General features: G+C 37.3%; 2 protein-coding genes across 7 annotated transcripts in view; one reads left to right on the top strand and one right to left on the bottom strand.

Moving 5' to 3' along the window:
* Positions 1-23,925, top strand: part of LOC138712422 (alpha-1-inhibitor 3-like) — a 118,705-nt gene that overhangs the window by 36,066 nt on the left and 58,714 nt on the right. For all 3 annotated transcript variants that reach the window (XM_069844216.1, XM_069844218.1, XM_069844217.1), the window contains exon 2: positions 22,207-22,367. In XM_069844216.1, coding sequence (XP_069700317.1) covers positions 22,207-22,367 — 161 coding nt within the window. The remainder of the gene's footprint in view (positions 1-22,206; positions 22,368-23,925) is intronic.
* LOC138712423 (uncharacterized) overlaps positions 1-23,925 on the bottom strand; it is a 216,227-nt gene that overhangs the window by 190,322 nt on the left and 1,980 nt on the right. For 2 of the 4 annotated variants that reach the window (XM_069844228.1, XM_069844219.1), the window contains exon 1: positions 16,864-17,004. The exons of 1 other annotated variant lie outside the window; for it this stretch is intronic. The gene's annotated coding sequence lies outside the window, so the exon portion shown is untranslated. Of the gene's footprint in view, positions 1-16,863; positions 17,009-23,925 lie in introns of those variants that run through there. One more of the 4 variants, XM_069844229.1, reaches the window with a different exon arrangement.

The following is a 23,925-nucleotide window of genomic DNA, read 5'->3' as shown; positions in this document are numbered from 1 at the left end:
ATTATACTTACTGTTGTAGAATACCCCAAGTGTTTTCTGAAGCTACCAGGTTGTCTTTCGACATTTATGATTTCTTCTGGCAGTGGCTTATTTGTAACCCACCTCTGAGATTGGAGCGCCTGGAAGGCCGAGTTACATACATTACGCAGTGATATGATAGCATGTCCTCGTATGAATATGTGGGGCCAGAAGATGTCTTAAATCTAATAATAATAATAATAATAATGATAATAATAATAATAATAATAATAATAATAATAATAATAATAATCCGTGGCGCTACAGCCCACGAAGGGCCAAGACCGATCAGCCGGCTGCTGACCTCACGGCCACATGCCGAAGCAGAGGTGGACGATCATCCACCACAATGGAAGTATCGTGTAGTTAGCACGATGATCCCCCCAGCCGTTATAGCTGGCATTCCAACCGAATTTCGCTACCTATCGTAGCTCCCCAAGTGCATCACGATGCTGGGTGGACACAGGTCCCATACACCGGCCGAAATTTCATGAGAAAATTTCTTTTCCCATGAGGACTCGAACTAGCGCGCATTCTGTAACGCGAGTCCCAGGCAGGATGCCTTAGACCACGACGCGGGACGTCTTAACTCTAAACTTTACCTAAATATCAGGACAAGTATGAAAACAGGAAAAATTCCTGTGCTCTAACTGGCAATCAAACCCGGAACCTCATGAACTTAGTTGAACTGATCACTACAATGACTACAGAACCAACGGATTTTAACATTTGTCTTAACAGGATATAGAGACAGAGGATGACCCAAGAAAGGAAATCGCTAGATAGTCTGAAGCCGGAAAAGACATCCCTGACAGGAAGAAGACGAGAGGCGGAGAAAGAGGGGAGAGAGGAAGAAGAAAGACGAAGTATATTTTGTCTAAGAAACATGTGTTGAATGAAACTAGCGACTGGGAGAAATAATTAATCACGAAATTATTGTCACATTTTTCCTCTGAGGTTCTGGCTGATATGTACAGTACATCTACTATCAGGCAGTAAGTTACATTACATCTCACTTGACGATGTATGTCAGAGGATGAACAAAATTGATTACATCTGAAGTCTGATTAGTGTAATATGTTACTAATCAGCGATGTATGTAATGGAGGGGGAAAGGAACTGGCCACCATACCTCATTATCTCCTGGTTTAGTTGTCTCATGAGTGATGCCTTAAAAATGATATCACTTATGAAGTTCAGATCTGTCTACGGACAATTGACTAAACAACTGTCACATTTTGAACCATAAATATCGGTATGATATTTTATATATTTTTCAACAGCAATCAATTGACAATTGACTAAACAACTGTCACATTTTGAACCATAAATATCGGTACGATATTTTATATATTTTTCAACAGTAATCTCACTAGAGGGTTTGATTTATCTAGAAAAATCAAAACTCGAGTAGGATTTAATGGACTATTACACGATCAAAAGAAGATATATAAAGATTAGAAGAAATAAAGTACTTTAATACAATAAAATAGTAACTGAATTACTGAAATTCTATTTCACTAATGTTAGCTTCACCAAAACATTTGAACGTAGCCACCATTTTCAGTTGACTTCTATATTGTAAACAAATGACGATCGCAAAGCATGTTTTATAGTACCGTAAAGAATTTGCAGTTCGAAATGTTGGCAAACAAAGAAAAAAATGGTAGAGAAGTGATAAAAACAGAAGAAAGTATATAAATATTAGAAGAAATAAAGTACTCTAATACAATAAAATGGATATTAATTGACTTACTAAAATTCTATTTCACTAATGTTACCTTCACCAAAATGTTTGAACGGAGCCGCCATTTTCAGTCAACTATCTATGCGGGAAACAAATTACGATCGCAAAGCATGTTTTATAGTACCGTAAAGAATTTGCAGTTTGAAATGTTGGCAAACAAAACAAACAAATGCTAGGGTAGTGATAAAAACAAACAAATGCTAGGGAAGAGATCAAATTAAACAAATGCTAGGGTAGCGATAAAATTGTGCGATAAGCAGCCACGATTGGTTGAAAAACGTCCTTTCGTACGGTTTTATTGGTCAAACGTAGTATGACGTAGTAAAAGTGTAATAGTCACCAAAAAAACATTGAAAAATTGTCACCAAAGATATTCTCTCCTCTCTATGGCAAACGCTATGGCAAAAGTATAGCCTTATTATGACTATAGGAGGTTCTTCACTTATGCTTTTTCTTACAGCCACTATGAATATAGAAGATGGTCTGGGTGGGGAGAACTGCCCCTCAAGAGCCTACGTGTCACCCTCTGTGTATATCAGGTTCATTTGAACTACGAGTATTTTAAGTTGTCACAATTTTGGGATTTTAAGCTTTCACGGTGATTGTGTTTAGAAGATGACTTTCAGATATTCCATTGTACTGGAACCTGACATCTCAAACGTTTCGGAACACCATACAAGTTCCATCAGTATAGCAAGTCCTTATTCTGTTGGACTACTCCAAATAATGGTGCATGTGCCAATAATGCTTCCGCTCTATAAAGTATCGACTATTCCGCAGAACAATTGAAAATTTTACTTGAAGAATGTAATGAATAAATTGAACACGAAAATAGAAAAAACATGGTTTGCATGGCATTAGCACTTCACTTGCGTGGTTCGGGTTCCGCATATTGCGGATAGATGGCAGGACTGTAACCCATTTTCAATTTGTACACCACTTCGGCGGCCTATGCTGTACATGATGTGTATCTGTGAAGAGTTATGTCGTGTACTAGGGTGAGTGTTCGTGTAAGTGTAGTGTGAGGAATGGATGAGGATGATGACGAAGATGAAGGGAGAAGGGGAAACCCGGTGCCGGCAAGTAGCCTACTCCTGTCAAATAGCACCAAAGGGGTCGCCAGGCTTAACTTCCCCATCCAACGGACGAATCACTATCAACAGTGAACTGCGGAGAGATTTGGGATTTAACCCAGGCATATTGGTGCACAATTTAGTGATTAGAAGTTGTGCACCGCCATCTCTCCTAGTCCCGAGGTAGAAATTTTCATGGAAATTTCTGACCCCGCCGGGAATCGAACCCGGACCGGCTAGTCTGGAGGCAGTCGCGCTACCAGAGAGCTAACAAACTAATAAATGTTGCTACTTGAAAAAAAAAAAACTAATAAAAACGCATATTTCACACACAAGAACATCCATAAGGTGATATGAATATTTATTCATTTAATCATTTATTCACTCATTCATTCATTCATTTATTTAACCTGGTAGATATATGGCCATCAGGCCTTCTCTTCCCCTCTACCAGGGGATTACAACTACAATATTAAGAATACAATTACAATTATAATAATTAATATTACATTTACAAATACAATAAAAATGAAAGTACTAAAAGATTAACTGATTAATAAAGGCTAAACAGTTTATTGTAAAAGTTTTAATTTAGAGATGGATATAGAGAAAAAACTAGCTTGATCATGTACTCATTGAAAGAAGATTTCAAAATTGTTTTGAAGCTATCAAAATCTGCACTGTAACAGAAAAATTGACTGATTTTCCAAAACATTCTAGATTTAATGTTGCAAAATTAAAGGATCCTGAAATTCAGCAACAGTTTGAAGTTGAAGTAAAACTGAGTGAAAATAAAATGAAAGAGATATCACAAGAGAACATTCAGGAACAAAATATAGATCAAGAATTTATATCTAAATGGTACCGTAAACGTTTCAGTGAAAATTTTAGATACACTTCAATGAACAAAAACTCCTGGTTTGATAGCGAGTGTAACGTTGTCACGAAGTTACTGCTTCGATTATCGTTCTCAATGCAAGATTGCTTAAATTTTTTTTCAGTCACTTCTCTTCTACACGAAAGTATCGAGATTTTAATTTTTCATCTGGCCTACATATTAAATGGACAAACAGTGTGCGATCAGCATTACACTATGTTTTCACTTAACATAACACAGAAAGTCACATTGGAAGAAGACAAGTACTTCAGTATCTAGTGGACGAGAAAGATCTGCCTGTTTATTAATGTTTTCTTAAATTTTCTGATTCAGAAACTGGATTATTTTACGCGGTATAAATATATGAAACGATATCCATGAGTCTTAGTTCCCTCTCGAAAGAGTCCTTGCTAAAGATTTATAGCTCTGAAAAGTTCATTGCTGTCGATTTGATCTCGAGGACCTTGGACCAAATAACGGGCGTTCTTTATTATATCACAGACCGTGCATAATCTCTGTGTTGCATTTCAAAAGAACAGTAAATAAAAAATCAACCTATATACGTATGCACACATATAGCCGATGTGTAAATTCACTTACTACATATTAGTGCAAGGATATAAACTGCATGGATGGAGGACATGGACGTTTCTCCTATCAATTCTGTAGACAAAGAGAATGATTTGCTACGCTTACTGGTTGAGTGAATGCACTGGGGTGATTCCCACTTCAATTATGTTCGCGTTTAAAGGCATGGATGGTCTCGTATTGTGTGTGGGCTGAGACTGAGAAATGGATCATCACACATCAGTCATCCAGGAAGTGTTGAGAAGTCTGTGGCTTAACATAGTGCTGAGAAAATGATCTTACATACTTACAAATGGCATTTAGAGAACTCGGAGGTTCATTATCGCCCTCACATCGGTCCCTATCCTGAGCAAGATTAATCCAGTCCCTATCATCATATCCCACCTCCCTGAAATCCATTTTAATATTATCCTTCCATGTACGTCTCGGCCTCCCCAAAGGTATTTTTCCTCAGGTCTTCTCTCTATATGCATTTTTGGATTCACTCATGTATGCTACATGCCCTGCCCATCTCAAACGTCTGAATTTAATGTTCCTAATTACGAGTATGTCAGATGAAGATCACAATGCGTGCAGTTCTGCATTGTGTAACTTTCTTCATTCTCCTTAACTTCATCCCTCTTAGCCCCAAATTCAGGGTGTAACAACTTTAATGTTTAGAATTTCAGGAACATGTTCCCTGACACGTTCTACGTTGATTAAACCTAACATACCTATATCCGAAATTGAGAAGTTACAGAGATAACAGAGCTGGAAAAAATACAACTTCTTGCAGCTCCAAGCATTATACCGTTTATACAATGCCTATTTTATGGCATTACTAAGTAGAGATACATAAGAAACATTTGAAAAGCAGTGAATGAAGGAAATTTTACTTTTAAGAGAAATTAAATTAAAATTGTTTAGGTTGCTAAGGAAACGAAACAGACAACAGTTTAAAATAACAGTTGTGGGAAAAATAAACCATATTGTGACTAGTCTTTTTATTGAGTTTTGACCATTAAAACATGCCTTTTGTGTACACACATCAGGAATACGCCGACATAGTTTATGTGTATGGACTGTGTGATGGCAATGCAACAGCAGCTGTTTTGGCATATCAAGCACGGTTCCCAAATCGTAGGATTCCTAGTGCATAGGTATTTCCACGTGCCTATTGGCAAATTTCACAGTCTGGTCAACTTCCAAGCGCTTGTGTGAAGAAGGAGAATGCACAACGACAAGAACAGGCACAAGTACAAGACATGATTATTAATATTGTAGACGAAAATCCACGGTTAAGTACACGGAGGATTGCTGCACAGCTCGGTGTAAACCATATGGAGGTATGGAGAACACTACATAAGGAATGTTTGTATCCGTATCACGACCAAGGAGTACAGCATCTTGAGCCACAAGATTTGGCTCCTCGTTTGAATTTATGTAACTGGTTAACGATTGAACCTCAATTGGTTGCAAAGATTTTGTTCACTGATGAGGCTACATTCACCAGAAATGGCATAACTAATTTTCTAAATAGTCATACATGGGCATATGAAAACCCGAATGCAATTAGAGAAAGACATTTTCAACCTCGATTTTCTATTAACGTGTGGTGCGGTATGCTAAACGACAGACTTATAGGCCCATTTCTCTTCGATCGCAATGTAACAGGAGAAGTTTATTAATTATTTTTACGAAATGAACTACCAGGTTTGCTGGAAGATGTTCCGTTGGCTGTGAGACACGACATGTACTTCCAACATGATGGTCATCCTGTTCACTTCTCTCTCCGTGTGCGAAACTTTTTGAATGAACATTTTTTCAATCGCTGGATAGGACGTGGTGGTCCTCAGGCATGGCCTCCAAGGTCACCTGATTTAACGCCTTTGGGCTATTACCTGTGGGATGATATGAAAAGAATGGTGTATGCAACAGAAGTTGACACACGTGAACAGTTGCGAAACAGAATCATTGCTGCTTCTGAATTAATAAAGAACAGCCCTCGTGCCATTCAATCAGCCACAAATGGACATCTGCATAGAGCCGAGATCTGTATTGCCGCTCAAGGAGGACATTTCGAGCAGAGACAGAATTAATCACATTTTCCGCAAGAAGTACAGTGTTTGGAATCTTAAGGACATTTTTTTTTCAACGTTGCACTGCTTCTTTCATACTCACAAGTAGTTGATATTAAAATGTAATATGGTAATAATAAAAATAATGACATAGACATGTCACTTTGGGAAATTGGTGTTACTTCTTTCAGTATTCAGCGATAAAATGGAACTCAAAATATTTAACTTTGGGGTACAAATACTCCAAACCTATAGAACTTTGGATATAGGTATGTTAGGTTTAATCGACGTAGAACGTGTCAGGGAACAAGTTCCAGAAATTCTAAACATTTAAGTTGTTACACCCTGTATTCATTTTTCTATATACACTTTTAATATTTAGGGCCTATATATCACTGATTAAATATCCAGTTTCTTTACTGTGTATCCCAAATATTCTCCTAAGAACCTTATTCTCGAACACTCTTAACTTCTATTCCTCAAAGTGAGAGTCTAAGTTTCACAACCATACAGAACAACCGGTAATAGGCCTACAACTGTATTATAAATTCTATCTTTCAAATTTTTTGACAGCAGACTAGATGACAAAAGCTTCTCAACCGAATAATAACAGGCATTTCCCATATTTATTCTGCGTTTAATTCTCTCCTGAGTATGATATTAAACTATTGCTCCAAGATATTTGAATTTTTCCTCCTCTTCAAAAGATAAATTTCCTATTTTTATATTTCCATTTCGTACTATTTTCTGTTCACGAGACATAATAATTATAATACTTTGTCTTTTCGGGATTTACTTCCAAACCTATATCTTTGCTTGCTTCATGTAAAATGTCCGTGTTTTCCCTAATATGTAGTTTGTAGATCTGTTCCTAACATATTCCCGTCATCCGCGTAACAAATAGCTGATGTAATCCGTTCAATTCCAAGAACTCTCTGTTTTCCTGGACTTTCCTAATGGCATATTTTAGAGCAGTGGTATTCAATCTATGGTACGCGTACCCCCAATGGCTTAATTTCTAAATTTGAATATGTTAAGGCTGTTAGTTTCAAATGCCTTTCTGTTATCAACATCTAGCAAGTTTTGGAATAAAATTATCTAATGTGATTCTAATTATGACAACTATTAATATTTTAACTCTTGAATAAAGGTCTACAATGCATAATTTTGAACCATATCTATGCACTTCTATGTACTGAAAATCCCAAGTCTTTTAAAATGGGAAGGAAATTTATGCACTGTAGTAGATTCCCTCTATCAACAAACGGGAGCGAGTTTAGTTGTTTAAAGTTTTCAAGGCGGGACCGATATGGGTTGTCCCTCTCTTGGCAAGCGGGATCGATAGGGTTTTGAAACCAGGAAATGGGACCGAGTGAGGATCCAGTCCATCGTTCTGGGTTCACTATTTTATCCCCATTGTATGATTTACACAATGGACCAAATTAAAAGCACAAGTGATAGACTACTTGGATTCATTCTGAAGAAGGACATGAGAAACATGTTTCAGAACGTGTTTTTCCATTCTTAATAAGATTTTTTTCTACATTCTATGAAAACAGAACTCAAATCTGCAAAGATAACGTAACAAAACGAATTTTCTCCCGTCTTAATATGATGATAAAAAGGAAGTATTGGTTGGAGCAGACAGTTTTTTTTTTTTCACTTCGTGAAATACACGTAAATACTAAGATGGAGAAAAGTCCACTGCTGTGGAGTAACGGTCAGCGCGTCTGATCGTGAAACGAGCGAACCTGATTTCGAATTCTGGTTGCGGCAAGTTACCTGGTTGAGGTTTTTTTCTGGGGTTTTCCCCTCAATCAATTGCAGCAGAATTACTGGGTAACTTTCAGCGTTGGATCTCGGACTCATTTCGCCATCATTAATTCACATTTCACCCGTAGCCCGGGTTAAGTGTGCGGCGTGCTGTACTTGTACAAAAGCGCGGCCGTTCGGCTACCCGATCATTCACAGATTAGGAGTGGTAAGTACAATAACCTTCAGGCTGCAGTGCAGGCCTTCGGGTCTCTCCTCCGTCAAAGAGAAAAAAAAAAGCTGGAGAAAACTCATTTTGGAACGTAGTTTCTCATATACAATTATTAGTTATTTGAAAAATGGAAAACTGAAATGCTGTCCTCGCTTAGTAATCATGTTTGTCGCAGATTTAGACCAACCAATGGCGATGGATTATTAAGGAAAATTCTTAGCATGGTCTCCATCGAAAGGCAAATAAAGTCTCTCGAGTCCCATTTCTTAAAAGAATACTAGCCTTGAATGGAAGACTCCAGTCAAAATTTACAGGGCACTGTCAAATTTCAACTCTACTCATTCATCGTTCTCTGATGCTGGTTAATATTCCACCTTTCAAGTGCTGCACTTAAGGGTATATGTATGTGAACGACCACAAATATTATCAGAAAATACAGGCTCTAAGGATGCTATTCATAGACATTTCGCTAGCGCGCTCTACGAGCGTGCTAAACTAGCTCCGGCTATCGACTGGTTACTTGTACAGGATTCATATATCATATCGCTAACGCTGGTTTATGAATACGAAAAACGTTAGTTCGCCGATCATCCACCGGAAGCCCGCGCTAAGGATGTCTATGAATACGGCCCTAAATTTGTAAAATTTTATAAGGAAATGAACTCACAATTTGACAAAAATTACAAGGTACCACAACAAGATTTATTAGAACTTAAATATCTGATAAAAGTATAAAAAGGTTACTAATAATATTTTTTAGAATTCACTTTTTACTTTAAATTAAATTTTCCAAAATTTGACAATTTACACATATTTCATAACTCCACTTCAGATAGAATTCCGAAATTATGTACACTGATTTAACAAGTATTTATGCAAAAGGTAGACTGCAATAATGTCAATTTCTTTGAAAATAGAAAAATTAGGTCACAAAACATTATGCAAATTTTGATATATTTTATTTAGGACACATAAAAAATGAATTTTATTAAAACAAACAACTCTACATATCTGAGAGTAGACTACTTTTTAGAAATAAGTGTTTATTACATGCAGGAAAAATATTAAAGATGTCAGAGAGACCATAACAATGTTATGGTTACCAAATGATGTAACGGCAGAATTTTTTTTCATACTTTGATAAAAATGATTTTAAAAATATTATTAGTAACCTTTTTTATACTTTTATCAGATATTTAAGTTCTAATAAGTCTTGTTGTGATACCTTGTAATTTTTGTCTTATAAAATTTTAGAAATTTAGAGACCGCATTTTCTGATATTTGTGGTCGTTCACATAAGGAATGGAATTCACATAGAGAGTTTTGGAAGGTCTGAGTTACGAAAATCCGGAAAGTGTGAAGAAAACAAAACGAGCAACTGTGAGAAGTCGGGAAGCACTGCCTTTGTTTACTGCACGATCCAGTCGTAAGGCTTCGAATTCATGTCTCCTGCATGGAAAGCCGACGCAGTTGTGTTAACGGTGTGACACTGATTCGTAACCAGTAGTAATTCATCCTAGCGGCCCGATCAGTCTCGCAGGTCATTAAACTCAATGCTGTCGTGCAGTCCGCTGCATTAACAACTGCATTCATTAAGAGCATGACGTTGACTCAATGTCTAGCTTTCAAACTCTGATGACTACAGATAATCACATCTTGTGTGTATTTCTCCTCATGTATTCGTCCAACCGGTTTTGGTGTACGCCCTGCGGAGCAATTTGGACATTTGTCGTCGATTCGATTATAACTTAGAATCCATTCATCCATCCTATACCGCTCGCTACAACTCAGATTTGAATGCTTAAGACAGTGATGTCAAAGCAAGCGCATTTTTCTGACCTTGACGTCGTGCGCAGGCAGCAAGCGCTAAGTATGGAAAGAAAAAAAATGTTATGTTTTATTTAACGACGCTCGCAACTGCAGAGGTTATATCAGCGTCGCCGGATGTGCCGGAATTTTGTCCCGCAGGAGTTCTTTTACATGCCAGTAAATCTACTGACATGAGCCTGTCACATTTAAGCACACTTAAATGCCATCGACCTGGCCCGGGATCGAACCCGCAACCTTGGGCATAGAAGGCCAGCGCTATACCAACTTGCCAACCAGGTCGACGTATGGAAAGAGGAAGGGTTGTGTATATGAATAAGCAACCTGTTGGATTAAGAAAACAGTGGTGCACAAACTTCAAACGGAACGTGAAACTTTATGTCGTTATTTTTATATGGCTTCTTTCTGTTTAATATTATCTATATTATCTGTAAAACAAAAGTAATAACACTGATTTCTTAATATTGCACTTGTGTTTTAAATCTTAATAACATAATAGAGAGTTAAGAAGGAATATTCACTTAAATTCCATAGCAGTATAATATTATACTGTATTAAGTGGATGAAACACATCATTCATAAAGAAAGTGATATTCCAAAGAAAGAGAATGAGTATGACATGATAAGTTGGGATTTATATTGATGGTATCTTTAGCCTTACAAAAGTAATCAATAAACTAATCAAAACAATATTACAGTACAAAGCAAAGTTACCTAAGTACTGTATCTGTTTTAAGTGTAACTAATATTACATAACAAAACTCTTATCGCATTATGCTTTTAAGGTGATATTTGTGAGCAACTTCCTATCATCAGGATATTAAATTATTTTCTCGAAATCTGCTGAAGCTATAGAGCTGACATTTTTACAACATATAGGCACGTATCTTTTTCTTATGATGTAACAGTAGTTGCTTTGTTAATTAATTTCCTTACAAACAATTTCCATGCGAATATTTTCAAAATTTTCAATACACTATGTTCAGTAATACGTATATATGGTATATTAGATTTACAAAAACATTCTGTAAGACTACTAAATAAATAGGCCTATACCTCAAAGTCCACGGAGTAACGGTCAGCGCGTCTGGCCGGGAAACCAGGTGGCCCGGGTTCGAATCCCGGTCGGGGCAAGTTATCTGGTTGAGGTTTTTTCCGGGGTTTTTCCTCAACCCAATAAGAGCAAATGCTGGGTAACTTTCTGTGTTGGACCCCGGACTCATTTCACCGGCATTATCACCTTCATATCATTCAGACGCTAAATAACCTAGATGTTGATACAGCGTCGTAAAATAACCCAATAAAATAAAAATATACCTGAAAATTTCACTTTTCTATACGAAAAGTTGAGAAAATATTTCTTTTGGATAAAGAAATCAAACTTGTGAAAAGTAAGCATTACAATTAAAACTTGCATTCTTATAATGCACTTATACTTCCCAGGCAAATCTAAAAATTAACATGGATACAGTTTTAATAAGTTATCTTCCCTTTATCTATTGAATCAGTGTTGGCCATCCCTGAATATAGCTTGACCAAGCGGCATATACTACTCTTTCGTCTGTCTCTTTCCTTTCCGCTGTAAAGCGCTTAGGCTCTCCTGGGCTCTAAAGCGCGCGCTTGCTCCTGTGGGCATCAATTGACATGCCTGGCTTTAGATAACACAGGACAAACACGAAATAAGAAAGAATAACTCTCCACTTCCCTCCAGAAAATCGAAGCGGACCTTCTGGATTTTAACTGAAATGAACTTCAGGAGGGGGACACCACGGCCCAGCACTGCGACCTTAGAAGATCTATTGCGCTAACCCTCGAGGTTGGCGATTTCCTCATCCCACACCGGCTGAGTATCCAGATCCCTAGCAGGCAATCCCAGTCGTCCCTAGACCAGCTCCTTCCGTATGTCAGCCGACGTTTGTACAGGGACATAATTTTATTTTTACTTCAATTTTTATTGCACCTGAGTTTTTTAATGTACTTCATTCCCACCCCCTCTACTAGTGAACTTCCAACTGTTCTCCTCACAGAACCAAGCGTATACAGTCAAAGTCGCCTTAAGGTCGTAGTAAACACAAACAGTATTGAGTTAGTCAGTATAGTACATTCCAGAAATGTTCGCGTTTTCCAGTGACGAAAGAGTTTTCAATATTGAATCATATTTTCGCACAGGTACTGTCGTCCGTTTGCCTACGTCGCATCCCGATTTCCCTCACCCGCAACTGTTTAAAATAACTTAAATAAAAGTAATTGTCACGTGATTTCCCCCCTTTCTACGATCCTGCGACATAACCACTTGGACGGACAGTAGATAGCATGTCTGAGTAATGTTATCTATGCGGGTCGGGCAGAAGTGAAGATTGAATTTACAGTACGTAAGGAACTCTTTTATATAGGCCTAATAGGTATAGAATTATTTCAACATAAGTTACTAGTACGAAGGACGAAACTGGTAATTGGAATTAGATGCAATAGTCTATAGTGCGATAATATGCACAAAAGAACTGAAGCCTGTATCTAAATGAACGGCCACCATTTTCAAAAAGTGTTTAAATATCCATATTATGATTATTTTTCAATTTAACTTAATTATCTATATTGTACGCTAATGTGCTGTAGACAGTATAATATAGGCTACACTTCATAATGAATACGTTCACATGGATAAATCAGTTCGTTAGTAAAAACACTTATTGTTAATGCTGTACTGTATTTTGATTAAACAAAAACCTAATGAAAATTATCAAATTCAAAATTACGATATCTCCTAGTTTACGTAAATGGATGAACTACTTTTCTTCCCTCCTATACCTATCAAAGTGATTTGTTTGTATTTTACGCCAGAATAATCGAACTTCAATCGTGAAAGGGGGTAGCGAACGGTGTTTCTGGTTCTGAACCATTGATCCAAAGGTATAGCCAGGTTAATATTAAAAATGTTAGTAAAAATAAAATGATGTCTCTGTAGAATGCTATGGAATGACACAATGGAGATCGGACGGAATGTTGTTGATGCCCATGGGAAAACGGGAGAACGTTGAGAAAAACCCAACTGTGACCTTGTCCGCCACAAGAGTCACTATGGATTTTTTTTTATTTTAGTAGGTTATTTTACGACGCTTTATCAACAGCTTAGGTTATTTAGCGTCTGAATGAGATGGTGATAATGCCTGTGAAATGAGTCCGGGGTCCAGCACCGAAAGTTACCCAGCATTTGCTCATATTGGGTTGAGGGAAAACCCCGGAAAAAACCTCAACCAGGTAACTTGTCCCGACCGGGAATCGAACCCGGGCCACCTGGTTTCGCGGCCAGACGCGCTAACCGTTACTCCACAGGTATGGACGTCACTATGGATCTTTCACATGAAAAATCGCAGGCAGAGCCTGCTGGATTTAGAACTACAAATGCTACTGTTTGGTTCACAATGAAGGATATTAATGTAGTTCGGAATCGATATGTGAACTTCAAAGGAAAAGTACCATTTAACGCTTTGTGGATAGGAAAAAATGTTTAAATGTCACCAGGTACGGTCCTTAATTGGCTCTGTAAATGGAGATAGGTTTTGGGCTCATTAATTTTTTTGCCGATCTAAGGCAACAGCCTACTCATAGTTTTCAAGTACCTTCTTTAGACTAAAATAAATGTAAATAAATACAGTAGAGCAACGATTATCCCAGGGCTGGGCAGCAAGAGCGGATTCTACTCTCTCACGGGGAGCCATATGATTTCTCTTCATCCCCTTTCTTCCCCGCCGAACACCGCGGAGCGTTGATTCAGTGACGGATGAATATTAAGCGTCCCCGTTTAGAGCCTAGTTCCGCTCCCGATGCCCAGCCCTGGATTATCCGAAACATGGGTTAACCAAAAGCGTTCCAGTCAGTAAATTTTACTTTAATGGCCATTTTGAACTTGTCAAACTAGGCTAGTCAGTTCTGTGTTACTCGTATTTGCAAGACGTGTGATACAAAATATATATGTACAGTTTTGTGTTTAATATCAGCGTTTCTTTGATTCATACTGTTCCTATTACACCGGTACAATTTGTTTTCGTAAATGATCGGTTATCCGAAAAATCAATTATTCGTACACCCCCTGTTCCCAATTGTTTCGGTTAATCGATGCTCTACTGCAGTGGTCGTCAGCACTCGCTGAAATGTGCAATTGGTACGCGGTGCCGTCCCGTGTGCACTGTCGTGCAACAGGGAGAGATAGAGAGCATACCCGCTAGCAGCTACGAGAGCACAATAGTGCACTGCGTTTTCCGCGGGTAAGAGAGGCTAGCCCCAGCGTGCTCTGTGCTGACGACCCCTGCTCTATTGTAATTATTAAAAATAACATTTAATAACGACAGTTTTTGTTCTCAGTAGTATGAAGTTTAGGTACCATTTTTTCTAGACTTGCTAGATAAGTCGTCTGCGAGGTCAAATCCGTCTGAGGGCCACGATTTTGTCAAAGATGATTGAAATCTTTCCTTTGGAAGAGAATAAACAATTTCTTTCTTTTTATAGCACGCGAAAGAAACCTGTTCCTTATTCGGAAAGCTCCAGGGTACATTTAACGACTGCCAGTTTGTTCCATCAACTCCCCTATTTTTTTGTCTTGACGGCCCATCGTACTGACTAACTTAAGACTGCAGACTTCTCAACAGAATGTTTCGTGAAACCGCAGACAAACAACAGAAAAAGAAAACAGAGTAGACAATGTAAGAGTGGGCACGAAAAGCCATTAGGCGTTAATGTGTCCGGGCTTGATAAACATAACATGCACATAGGAACTGGGTGAGCCCCATGGAAAGGAAATGCTCGGGTACAAACCTCTGAATATATGTTCCAGTTTATATTAGCGTGATTCCATATTTCCTGTTTTAACTGAATAGACTGCGTTGTGACGAAATATAATTAGCTAAAAAAATGATGTCAGCTAATGATGCAATTTTTTACATCCATGCGACATTATGCAACTTAACTTCCTGATGAAACATTTAAAAGCCAGTAAGTGATATAAAATCAAACTTATCGTAAGGAAAACATGCAATGTTGCAGTTTATTTACTCATCTAAAGACTTCTCGGAAAAGGGACCTGAGTTTATTTCTAGATGGATTCCTTACCACTGCATCATTTTCGCGACATCAATTCTCTTCGTACTTCAATATAATTTTCACTTCAGAAGAAATTATTTTGAGTTGAATAATTACAGTCTGTGTATGATTTGTTATAATTTCCGGTATCAAAGTCAGAGGTCCAACGCTGAAAGTTACACAGCAATACTGCTTCAGTTGGTTAGTGGAAAACTAAAGAAAAAACCCTCAACAAGGATTTGAACCCGGACCCGCTTATTTCATAGTCAGACGTGCTAACTATTACTCCACAACAGTGAACTAAATCAAATTTTAGGCCTACATAACTAAATGTCTTTGCTGGCCTTCCAGCATTAGAGCACTAAATTTTTCGAATTATTTTTGTAACTATGGACGTCAACATTGTTGTTTACGGCATTACCGATGCGTTTATATATCGCCCCTGTTATGTAAAAAGGGTCCAAGTGATTTTTTTCTAAAACAATTAAATATAGTCTACTAAAAAACTATTAGTAAATTTTAAAATCTGAAAGATTTAATTGTTGCAACTAAGACTAGTCGTTTTTTTGTATTAATGCAAGTCTGATAGCTCAATGGCTCATTTGCAATAAAGAGAGAAGTTCGGCTAAGATAGGTTTCTTGCTCATACTGTAAAATTAATGATTTGTTGGTTGTCCCCCTTTTTTTTTTTTACAAAAGGGGGAGGGCGATGTATGAAACTATTAAATTCATAGCTCTAATAACTTCAAAATCCAGTATGTTATATTATTTTATTTTTCTTTTAATTCTACGAGTATCATAGAAAAAAACATTTTAAATATATTCTCCTGTACTACAATCGAACCGAGATCTTTCCCCTCAGAGAGGGGGAGGGAGGGGAAGGGGAGGGAAGGGGAAGGGGAAGGGGAGGGAGGGGGAGGGTAAGTGGAGTGAGGGGGGAGGGAGGGGAAAAGAGAGAGAGAGAGAGAGAGAGTGGGTGTGCGTGTCGACAGAAGATAAAATCATCGATAAACTGACGCCAAAGTATATTACAGAACATAAAAAATAAGCAATTATTTTCACAATTTTTAACGAACATCATACGACACTGAGAAGCACCATTTTAATATTATAAACAGTTTCGTATAAATAGTTTTAAATTTTACAACGTTTCTACTTCATACTGATGTATCTTCAGACACTCGCCACCAGACCTCCAGCATTTTCCATAAGAAAATCCTTATGGGAGAAATTGTTATATTTAAAATGTTTATTAATCTCATACACGCAATATATTTATTTATATACAGTTTACTTACGTTTCTTAATCATAAATGGAGTTCCATTTATTAATCTGTGCCGAGAATTAATTATCAGTCGATAAAATTCAGTTTTCGAAGTCTTGTTTTAAGTTTCTGGGTTTAAGTTTCAATACACTCCATTAACTTAGTTTAATAAACGTAAAACTGCAGGAGTTTAATTTCTACATTTGTATACGACGTAACCTCACTATGACGCTTTCGTACTGACTAACATATAGTCTACTAAGGTACACTGTATTTCAACCTGAACAGTGTATTTCCGCATATCTGCACATATCGTAATAAAATTAAAATCAAAAAATTACTTCTACTTACAAATTTACAGCAGTTTCCGTCCCACCACGCAAGTTAGAGCCGAACAGTCCAATGATCACCCAAGTCAAGCGCCGTAATAGTCCGATACCACAGAGCAATTGAATCAGTATTTCTTTGTGGGAAGTCAGTGAGGTCACATTACAACATCCGCATCCCTCACAAAAAGTAACGCACTCTTTTTATTTCGTTTATACTAATACTTCCTGTACTAGAGGACATTATGCAGAGACCTTTAAGAGGACACACATTAAAACATTTCATATGCTACGAGTAATACCAAATTACGAAAATCTTCGGACTGAGTAACACAAGGCGAAATACATATAATAACTCAAATGTAGGAAAGCTCTCGAAGCCACCCATAGTACAGAAGAAGGAAACTGAATAAGACACTGGGGTAGAAATACAAATCCTTGCGCAGATGCACTACTATAAATGAGAATAACGGCTATTAACAATTCTATTTATTTTCACTATTTCTTTACTATTTATTTTAAAAATTAGAGTTATGGTACACCTTCAATTGGGCAAACGTGTTTATCAGTTAAGCGGAATCTTTGAAATTATATTTTTTTTTTTCATTTTTTTTTTAATTTAGTAGGTTATTTTACGACGCTTTATCAACAGCTTAGATTATTTAGTGTCTGAATGAGATGAAGGTGATAATGCCGGTGAAATGAGTCCGAGGTCCAACACCGAAAGTTACCCAGTATTTGCTAATATTGGGTTGAGGGAAAACCCCGGATAAAACCTCAACCAGGTAACTTTTTTTTTATTTTTATTGGGTTATTTTACGACGCTGTATCAACATCTAGGTTATTTAGCGTCTGAATGAGATGATGATAATGCCGGTGAAATGAGTCCGAGATCCAACACCGAAAGTTATCCAGTATTTGCTCATATTGGGTTGAGGGAAAATCCCAAAAAAAAAACCTCAAGCAGGTAACTTGCCCCGACCAGGAATCGAACCCGTACCACCTGGTTTCGCGGCTAGACGCGCTAACCGTTACCCCAAAGGTGTGGACGATTTTATATAAGCTTATTGCAGTTTGAAAATAATTGTTTCCGTATTTATACTCATGAAGCCAAAGATTCCTAAAATGTTGACAGCGAATGGTCTGAGAATTGCATGTTTTGTGTGTGTGTGTGTGAGTGAGAGAGAGAGAATTGTTTAGTCAACTGTCCGAAGACAGGTCTGAACCTCACAAGTGATACCAACAAGGCACCACTAATGAGGCAACTAGGCCAGGAGATAATGGGGTAGGGTGGCCAGTTCCTTTCCCCCTCCATTGCATACATCGCCGATTAGCTACATATTACAGTAATCAGACATCAGATGCATACAAACAATTGTTTTTCCTCTGACACATATTGTCAAGTGAGATGTAGCCTACTGCCCGATAATGAGAGACACAGATTGTTTTTATACTCATGTATAGATTGTAACAAAAAGATACATAAAAACTTTAGGGAAACTTTCCTCGCTTATCTATACTAATAATAAATCTGTTATCGTCATTTTTCTGGTAATTTCCGATTTTCCAAAAATAATTGGTCCTAACATATATAATTAACCACCCTGGAACCGAAAATCGCATTTTTGACATTTTTGTTTGTATGTCTGTCTGTATGTTTGTTACCTTTTCACGCGATAATGGCTGAACCGATTTATATGAAAATTGGAATATAAATTAAGTTCGTTGTAACTTAGATTTTAGGCTATATGGCATTCAAAATACTTGATTTAAAAGGGGGTTATAAGGGGGCCTGAATTAAATAAATCGAAATATCTCGCTTATTATTGATTTTTGTGAAAAATGTTACATAACAAAAGAAGTTTCTTTAAAAATGATTTCCGATAAGTTTTATTCTTTACAAAATTTTGATAGGACTGATATTTAATGAGGTAAATGAGTTTTAAAATCAAAATAACGCCATCTAAGACGGTGCAATGAATTAAGAACAAATGAATTCGTCTATAAAGGGCCTTGGACAACAACAATCGAAACAGGGGCCTTGGACATCAACAATCGAAAGCTATTAAACATAGCCTACAGAGAATGTTTCTGTGTTTGTATGAAGTAATATCAGAAGCTAAATTAACCGATTTGTATAATTAATTATTATTTCACCATTGGAAAGTGTACTTTCTCTAGATGGACATAATGCTATAATGTTATTACAGTAACGTCTGAGTAAATCGAGGACAGTTAAGATTAAAATAGCTTCTTATGCACAGAAAATTTGATAGGCTATTTTGTATATTCATTTTCTGTATTTCTTAAAATAATATTTATGTACACTCATTTTAATCTCAGAGAATTAACGAACAACGAGAGTGTATTGATTTAGTATGCAGTAATAGTACATTAGCTTAGCAATCCATTATTTTATAATTCAAATTTTAACTATGCTCAATTGAATCGTGTTAAAATACATAAAATATAATATATTGCAATGCAAAAAAAATCGGGTAATGAGCGAAGCAGATTATCTTGCGCTGTTGTAAAAGTTGTTCCCTGGATCAAACGTCCTATTTTAATTATGTAATTACTTTATATTTATTTCTAACAGGTGCAGCGGAGCGCACGGGTACGGCTAGTAGAGAATAAAAATATGCTATATGGACATGGATCCAAAAACGCTTTATTTCCTTGTTATAACTCTTTTTTCTACAACTTGCTTACAATGGATGATGCCCAAGCTACTTAAATTTGGAATGCCATCATACTATCGTGTAACAACAACCTCACATCAGAACAGTCTGATTACATGTAGACGCTCTTGTTTACCTTTGGTTAGGATGTAATTACAAGTGGGGTGGAGACAGACCACGGGTGACGCACCGTACATTCTGTTTCTGTGTGCTTCCTACAGGTCTGGTGTTCAGTGTGTTCTGGTATGGGATGTATGAAATTCCAAACAAAAACAAAATAGACCGCGCATCACAATTACTCGACCGAGGCGAGTGGAGCCGCGGGCGTAATGTGAACTACTGCGATGACATTACGAACGTAGGAGCAGTACAAGTGGCGATCCTGGCTGCAGGACTCCACTGGCCTCGGTCGAGTAATAAGTAGAGTTTATAAAACAAGGAATGGAATGGAATTTCGGGAGGAAGGCACTACTACTCAGCACTGTGATCTTTCAAGATATATTGCGTTAACCCTCAAGCTAGGCGCTAGACCGGCCGACTACACTAAGGTTCGCTGCATACTCAAGTTTCGAGCAGATAACTCCACTCGTCCCTAGGCTAGCCCCCTCCGTGCGTCGTCAGCCGGCGTTCGGGAAGAAATGTTGATGGAATTATGTAGATGCCTAGTATGGGGTAACAGAAGAATCCCGAAAAAACTCCAAACTGCGACCTTGTCCGCCACAAGTGTCACTATCTATTTTTCGATTACTATTCTTTTACTACGTCATACTGCTTTTGACCAATAAAACGGTACGGAACGACGTAGTTCAACCAATCATGGCTGTCTATCCTGTAATTTTAATCACCTTCCTAGCATTTGTTTTTATCACTTCCCTAGCATTTGTTTGTTTTATCACCTCCCTAGCATTTGTTTCTTTGTTTGCCAACATTGTACCTTCAATAATAGTACCTTTTAAAATGATTAATGTTTATTTCATCATCCTTAATTAAAATGTTTCTATCATTTATCTTGTTTATATTACTCATATTTAGGTTATGTTATAGCATTATAGCTTCTGCTGTATGAGATATTAGATAGTCACGTATCAGAGATTATTTAATATATTATATTGATAAAATTGAAGTGGAATGCAAATTTTTAATAAAAATGAACCTGAATCAACAAAGCCTTCTTGACTAGTACTAGTAATCGTCCATAGAGTTCAATGAAGATCGTACAGTTGGCACAACTGGTAACAAGAGAATAGCTCTAATCATCATAACATACTACTGCCATCTAGCGAAATATTTGTAATGATGAGATGGTAGAATAATACATTTGAAGACAGTTTAGTATTTTCGTAAGTCAATATTTTATTATATTAGAGTACTTTATTTCTTCTAATCTTTATATATTTTCTTCTAATCGTGTAAGAGTCAATTAAATCCCACTTGAGTTTTGATTTGCTCTAGATATATCAAAACCTCTAGTGAGATTACTTTAGATAAATCCCAGCCTCACCGGGACTCGAATCCGGACCACCTGCGTTGACAGACTGAAAGTGTGACCACTCAGCCACCGGAGGGATTTATAAAACAAGAGGAAATAAAGCGTTCATGTTCTAAGATCCCCCGTGCTACACATTCCACCGCGGATCGCACCAACCTCCCCTACACCCTACAGAGTTCCTTTAATTTTCCGCATAGGCATCACTGCGGTACATCAACCCCTCATCTCATGAGCACTATGAGCCCCATGAGAGAGCTTCCGTTACATAGCACTACCACCAGCAACTAATTACCACATACCACGGGATCCAAGTTCGGAACAAGCCCGAAATATGGGAAGGAAACGGAGATGATGATGATGATGATGATGATGATGATGATGATGATGATGATGATGATGATGATGATGATGATGATGATGATGATGATGATGATGATGATGATGGGGAAGTGTAATTATGATGGCGAAATGAGTCCAAGGTTCGACGCCGAAAGTTTCCCAGCAATTCTACTTCAATTGGTTGAGGAAAAACTTTTGAAAAAACCTCAACTAGATAACTTGTCCCAACCAGGATTTGAACCAGAGTTCGCTCGTTTCACAGTAAAACATGCCAACCGTTAGTTACTCCACAGAGGTGGACGTCGTTCCCTCATATCATTTGTCGCAAGGATTCTTCAAATTCAAAAGCAAAAATTAAATATAAATGTAAAATTTACAATGAAAATAAAGGTAATACAGTTTCATTTTATTTCTGACTTCACACGAAATTTAATTTATGCATTATCTATAAATTATACCAAGCACGATGGTGTCGTGGTTAGCGCATCTGTCTTGTACTCGGCAGATCGGAGATTCGAACTTCATAAGCTGACTTGAGTTTTCGTGGTTTTCTAAATGAATTAAAATAGAATCATGACCCGATTCCTATCCAATCTTAACCATTAATTAACTCTATTCGACATGTCATTTGTCATCTTTCGCGGTGTATCTGTCCGACTGGATGGAAGACCAGCTCACTAACATTTGAGCCACAGTCGCGGTCTCAAATAAGTATCACAGACTCATTGTGGCTGAAGTGCTATAAATGTTAATCTGATCTCAGTTCATCCAATATTATTTCTGTTGCATTTAGTTTTTTAGCTACACAATTAAAGCTGAACTTGTCCATAAGTAAGATATTCCTGATTTTGTTTTTCAGAGGCTTCGTCTTCACGGCTCCGAAGAGATTGCTAGCTAACAGCATTGAATCTGTGTGCTTGTCTTTGCACAACGTGACAGGGCTAGCTCACGTCAGTGTTGATCTATTGCATCCGGACTCAGATGACAAGATTGCATCCACGGAACACAAAATTAAAAATGGTAAGAATTATTATTACTTACAACTTTAATTATATGCAAATGTCTAATTAAAATTAAACTATAAGCATATCATGCAGTCAAAATTCTCTCATACACATGTCCAGTATGCAGATCCGCCCATCTTCTCCTACCTTCCCGTCATTTTCCTTGAACCACCTAAGATGGAACAAGTGTAGAATTGTAGCACTAGCTTCTAAAGAAGCGTACAACAGATTAAGAATAATTTGTTTAATACAGAGTGTTGCAGAATAATTAAGCTATCCTCAATTTTCAAATGTGATAGAGGGCACTTAATGAAACTTTTTTTTCATAATAAAGTACTAGTATACTGAAATGCGCCGTATAATAGTACATTATGCAACGAGCCTATAATGATAGTAATTAAGACGCGAGTATGTTTGTTTATGAAACGAGCGCAAGCGAGTTTCATAATTTTCATACGAGCGTCTTAATTACCATTATAGGCAAGTTTCATATGACTTTTTATGCTCGACCATATTTCTAACTTGAAATTATTCAGAAGTATTCATTTTATTCGTATCAGACTGAAGATCGGAAGTGACCTTGTGCATAGCTCGTAAATTGTGAGATGTGCGCAGACGCGAAAGTATTGATTTTTTTCCGAGGAACAATAATGTCATTGACCTTGATGTAATTTAGAGAATAACACGAACTAATTTTGATATAACCTGGAAATTGATTTAGAATTGAAAAACGAGATGATAAATTGAATTTATTTGAATATTATTTACAATTAACGCTAATTATTATAGTAACAGAACATAACCTTCTGCGACAGTATTGGATTTCCAGCCTGCGTGACGTTTCCCTCGTTGTCTTTCGATTGCATATCCGAGAATAATAAAAAACCTGAACTTTAATGAATAGGTGTACTTAAATGACATGCATTAAAGGACTGCTACCAGGTGTATAATTACTACATTTCGGCATGGTCGAGCATAAAGATAATAACAATATGATAGAAATGATTTAAAACAGGCTTTCTCAACCTGGTGTTCTTTTAATTACATTTGGTGCTCTCGTCACGCGAGTAAAAAAGTGCTCGCGAGCACGAACGATCTTCAGATTCTTTATCCAATTCATACTTTATTGTACGAACAAAATCTTAATAATATAACAGTTTCGTCTTTAACTTATCCTTGATGAATGAGCCGGCACAAATAGTATGGTATTCCTGTCCATCCATTATATCTTACAGACCTGATAGGGTTTCTCGTGTTTCATGGTGTAGTAGGTTATGTTGTTTTGTTGTGTTTAGTCAACTGTCCGAAGAAAGGTCTGAACCTCACCAATGACTCCAACAGGCACCACTCATAAGGAAACTAGGCCAGGAGATCATGGGGTAGGGTAGCCAGTTCCTTTTCCCCTTCATATACATAGGTGTTCGTGTAAGTGTAGTGTAGGGAATGGGTAAGGATGATGATGGTGAGGAAGAGAGAAGGGGAAACTCGGTGCCGGCACGTAGCCTACTCCTGTGTTTCACACAAAGTTAAATTTCATATTGTGTCAGCTTCATTTTATTACAAGGTCGGTACGT

Source organism: Periplaneta americana, chromosome 13, assembly GCF_040183065.1.
Source record: "Periplaneta americana isolate PAMFEO1 chromosome 13, P.americana_PAMFEO1_priV1, whole genome shotgun sequence".
In the NCBI taxonomy this organism is placed as follows: domain Eukaryota; kingdom Metazoa; phylum Arthropoda; class Insecta; order Blattodea; family Blattidae; genus Periplaneta; species Periplaneta americana.
This window is presented reverse-complemented; position numbering and strand designations above follow the sequence as displayed.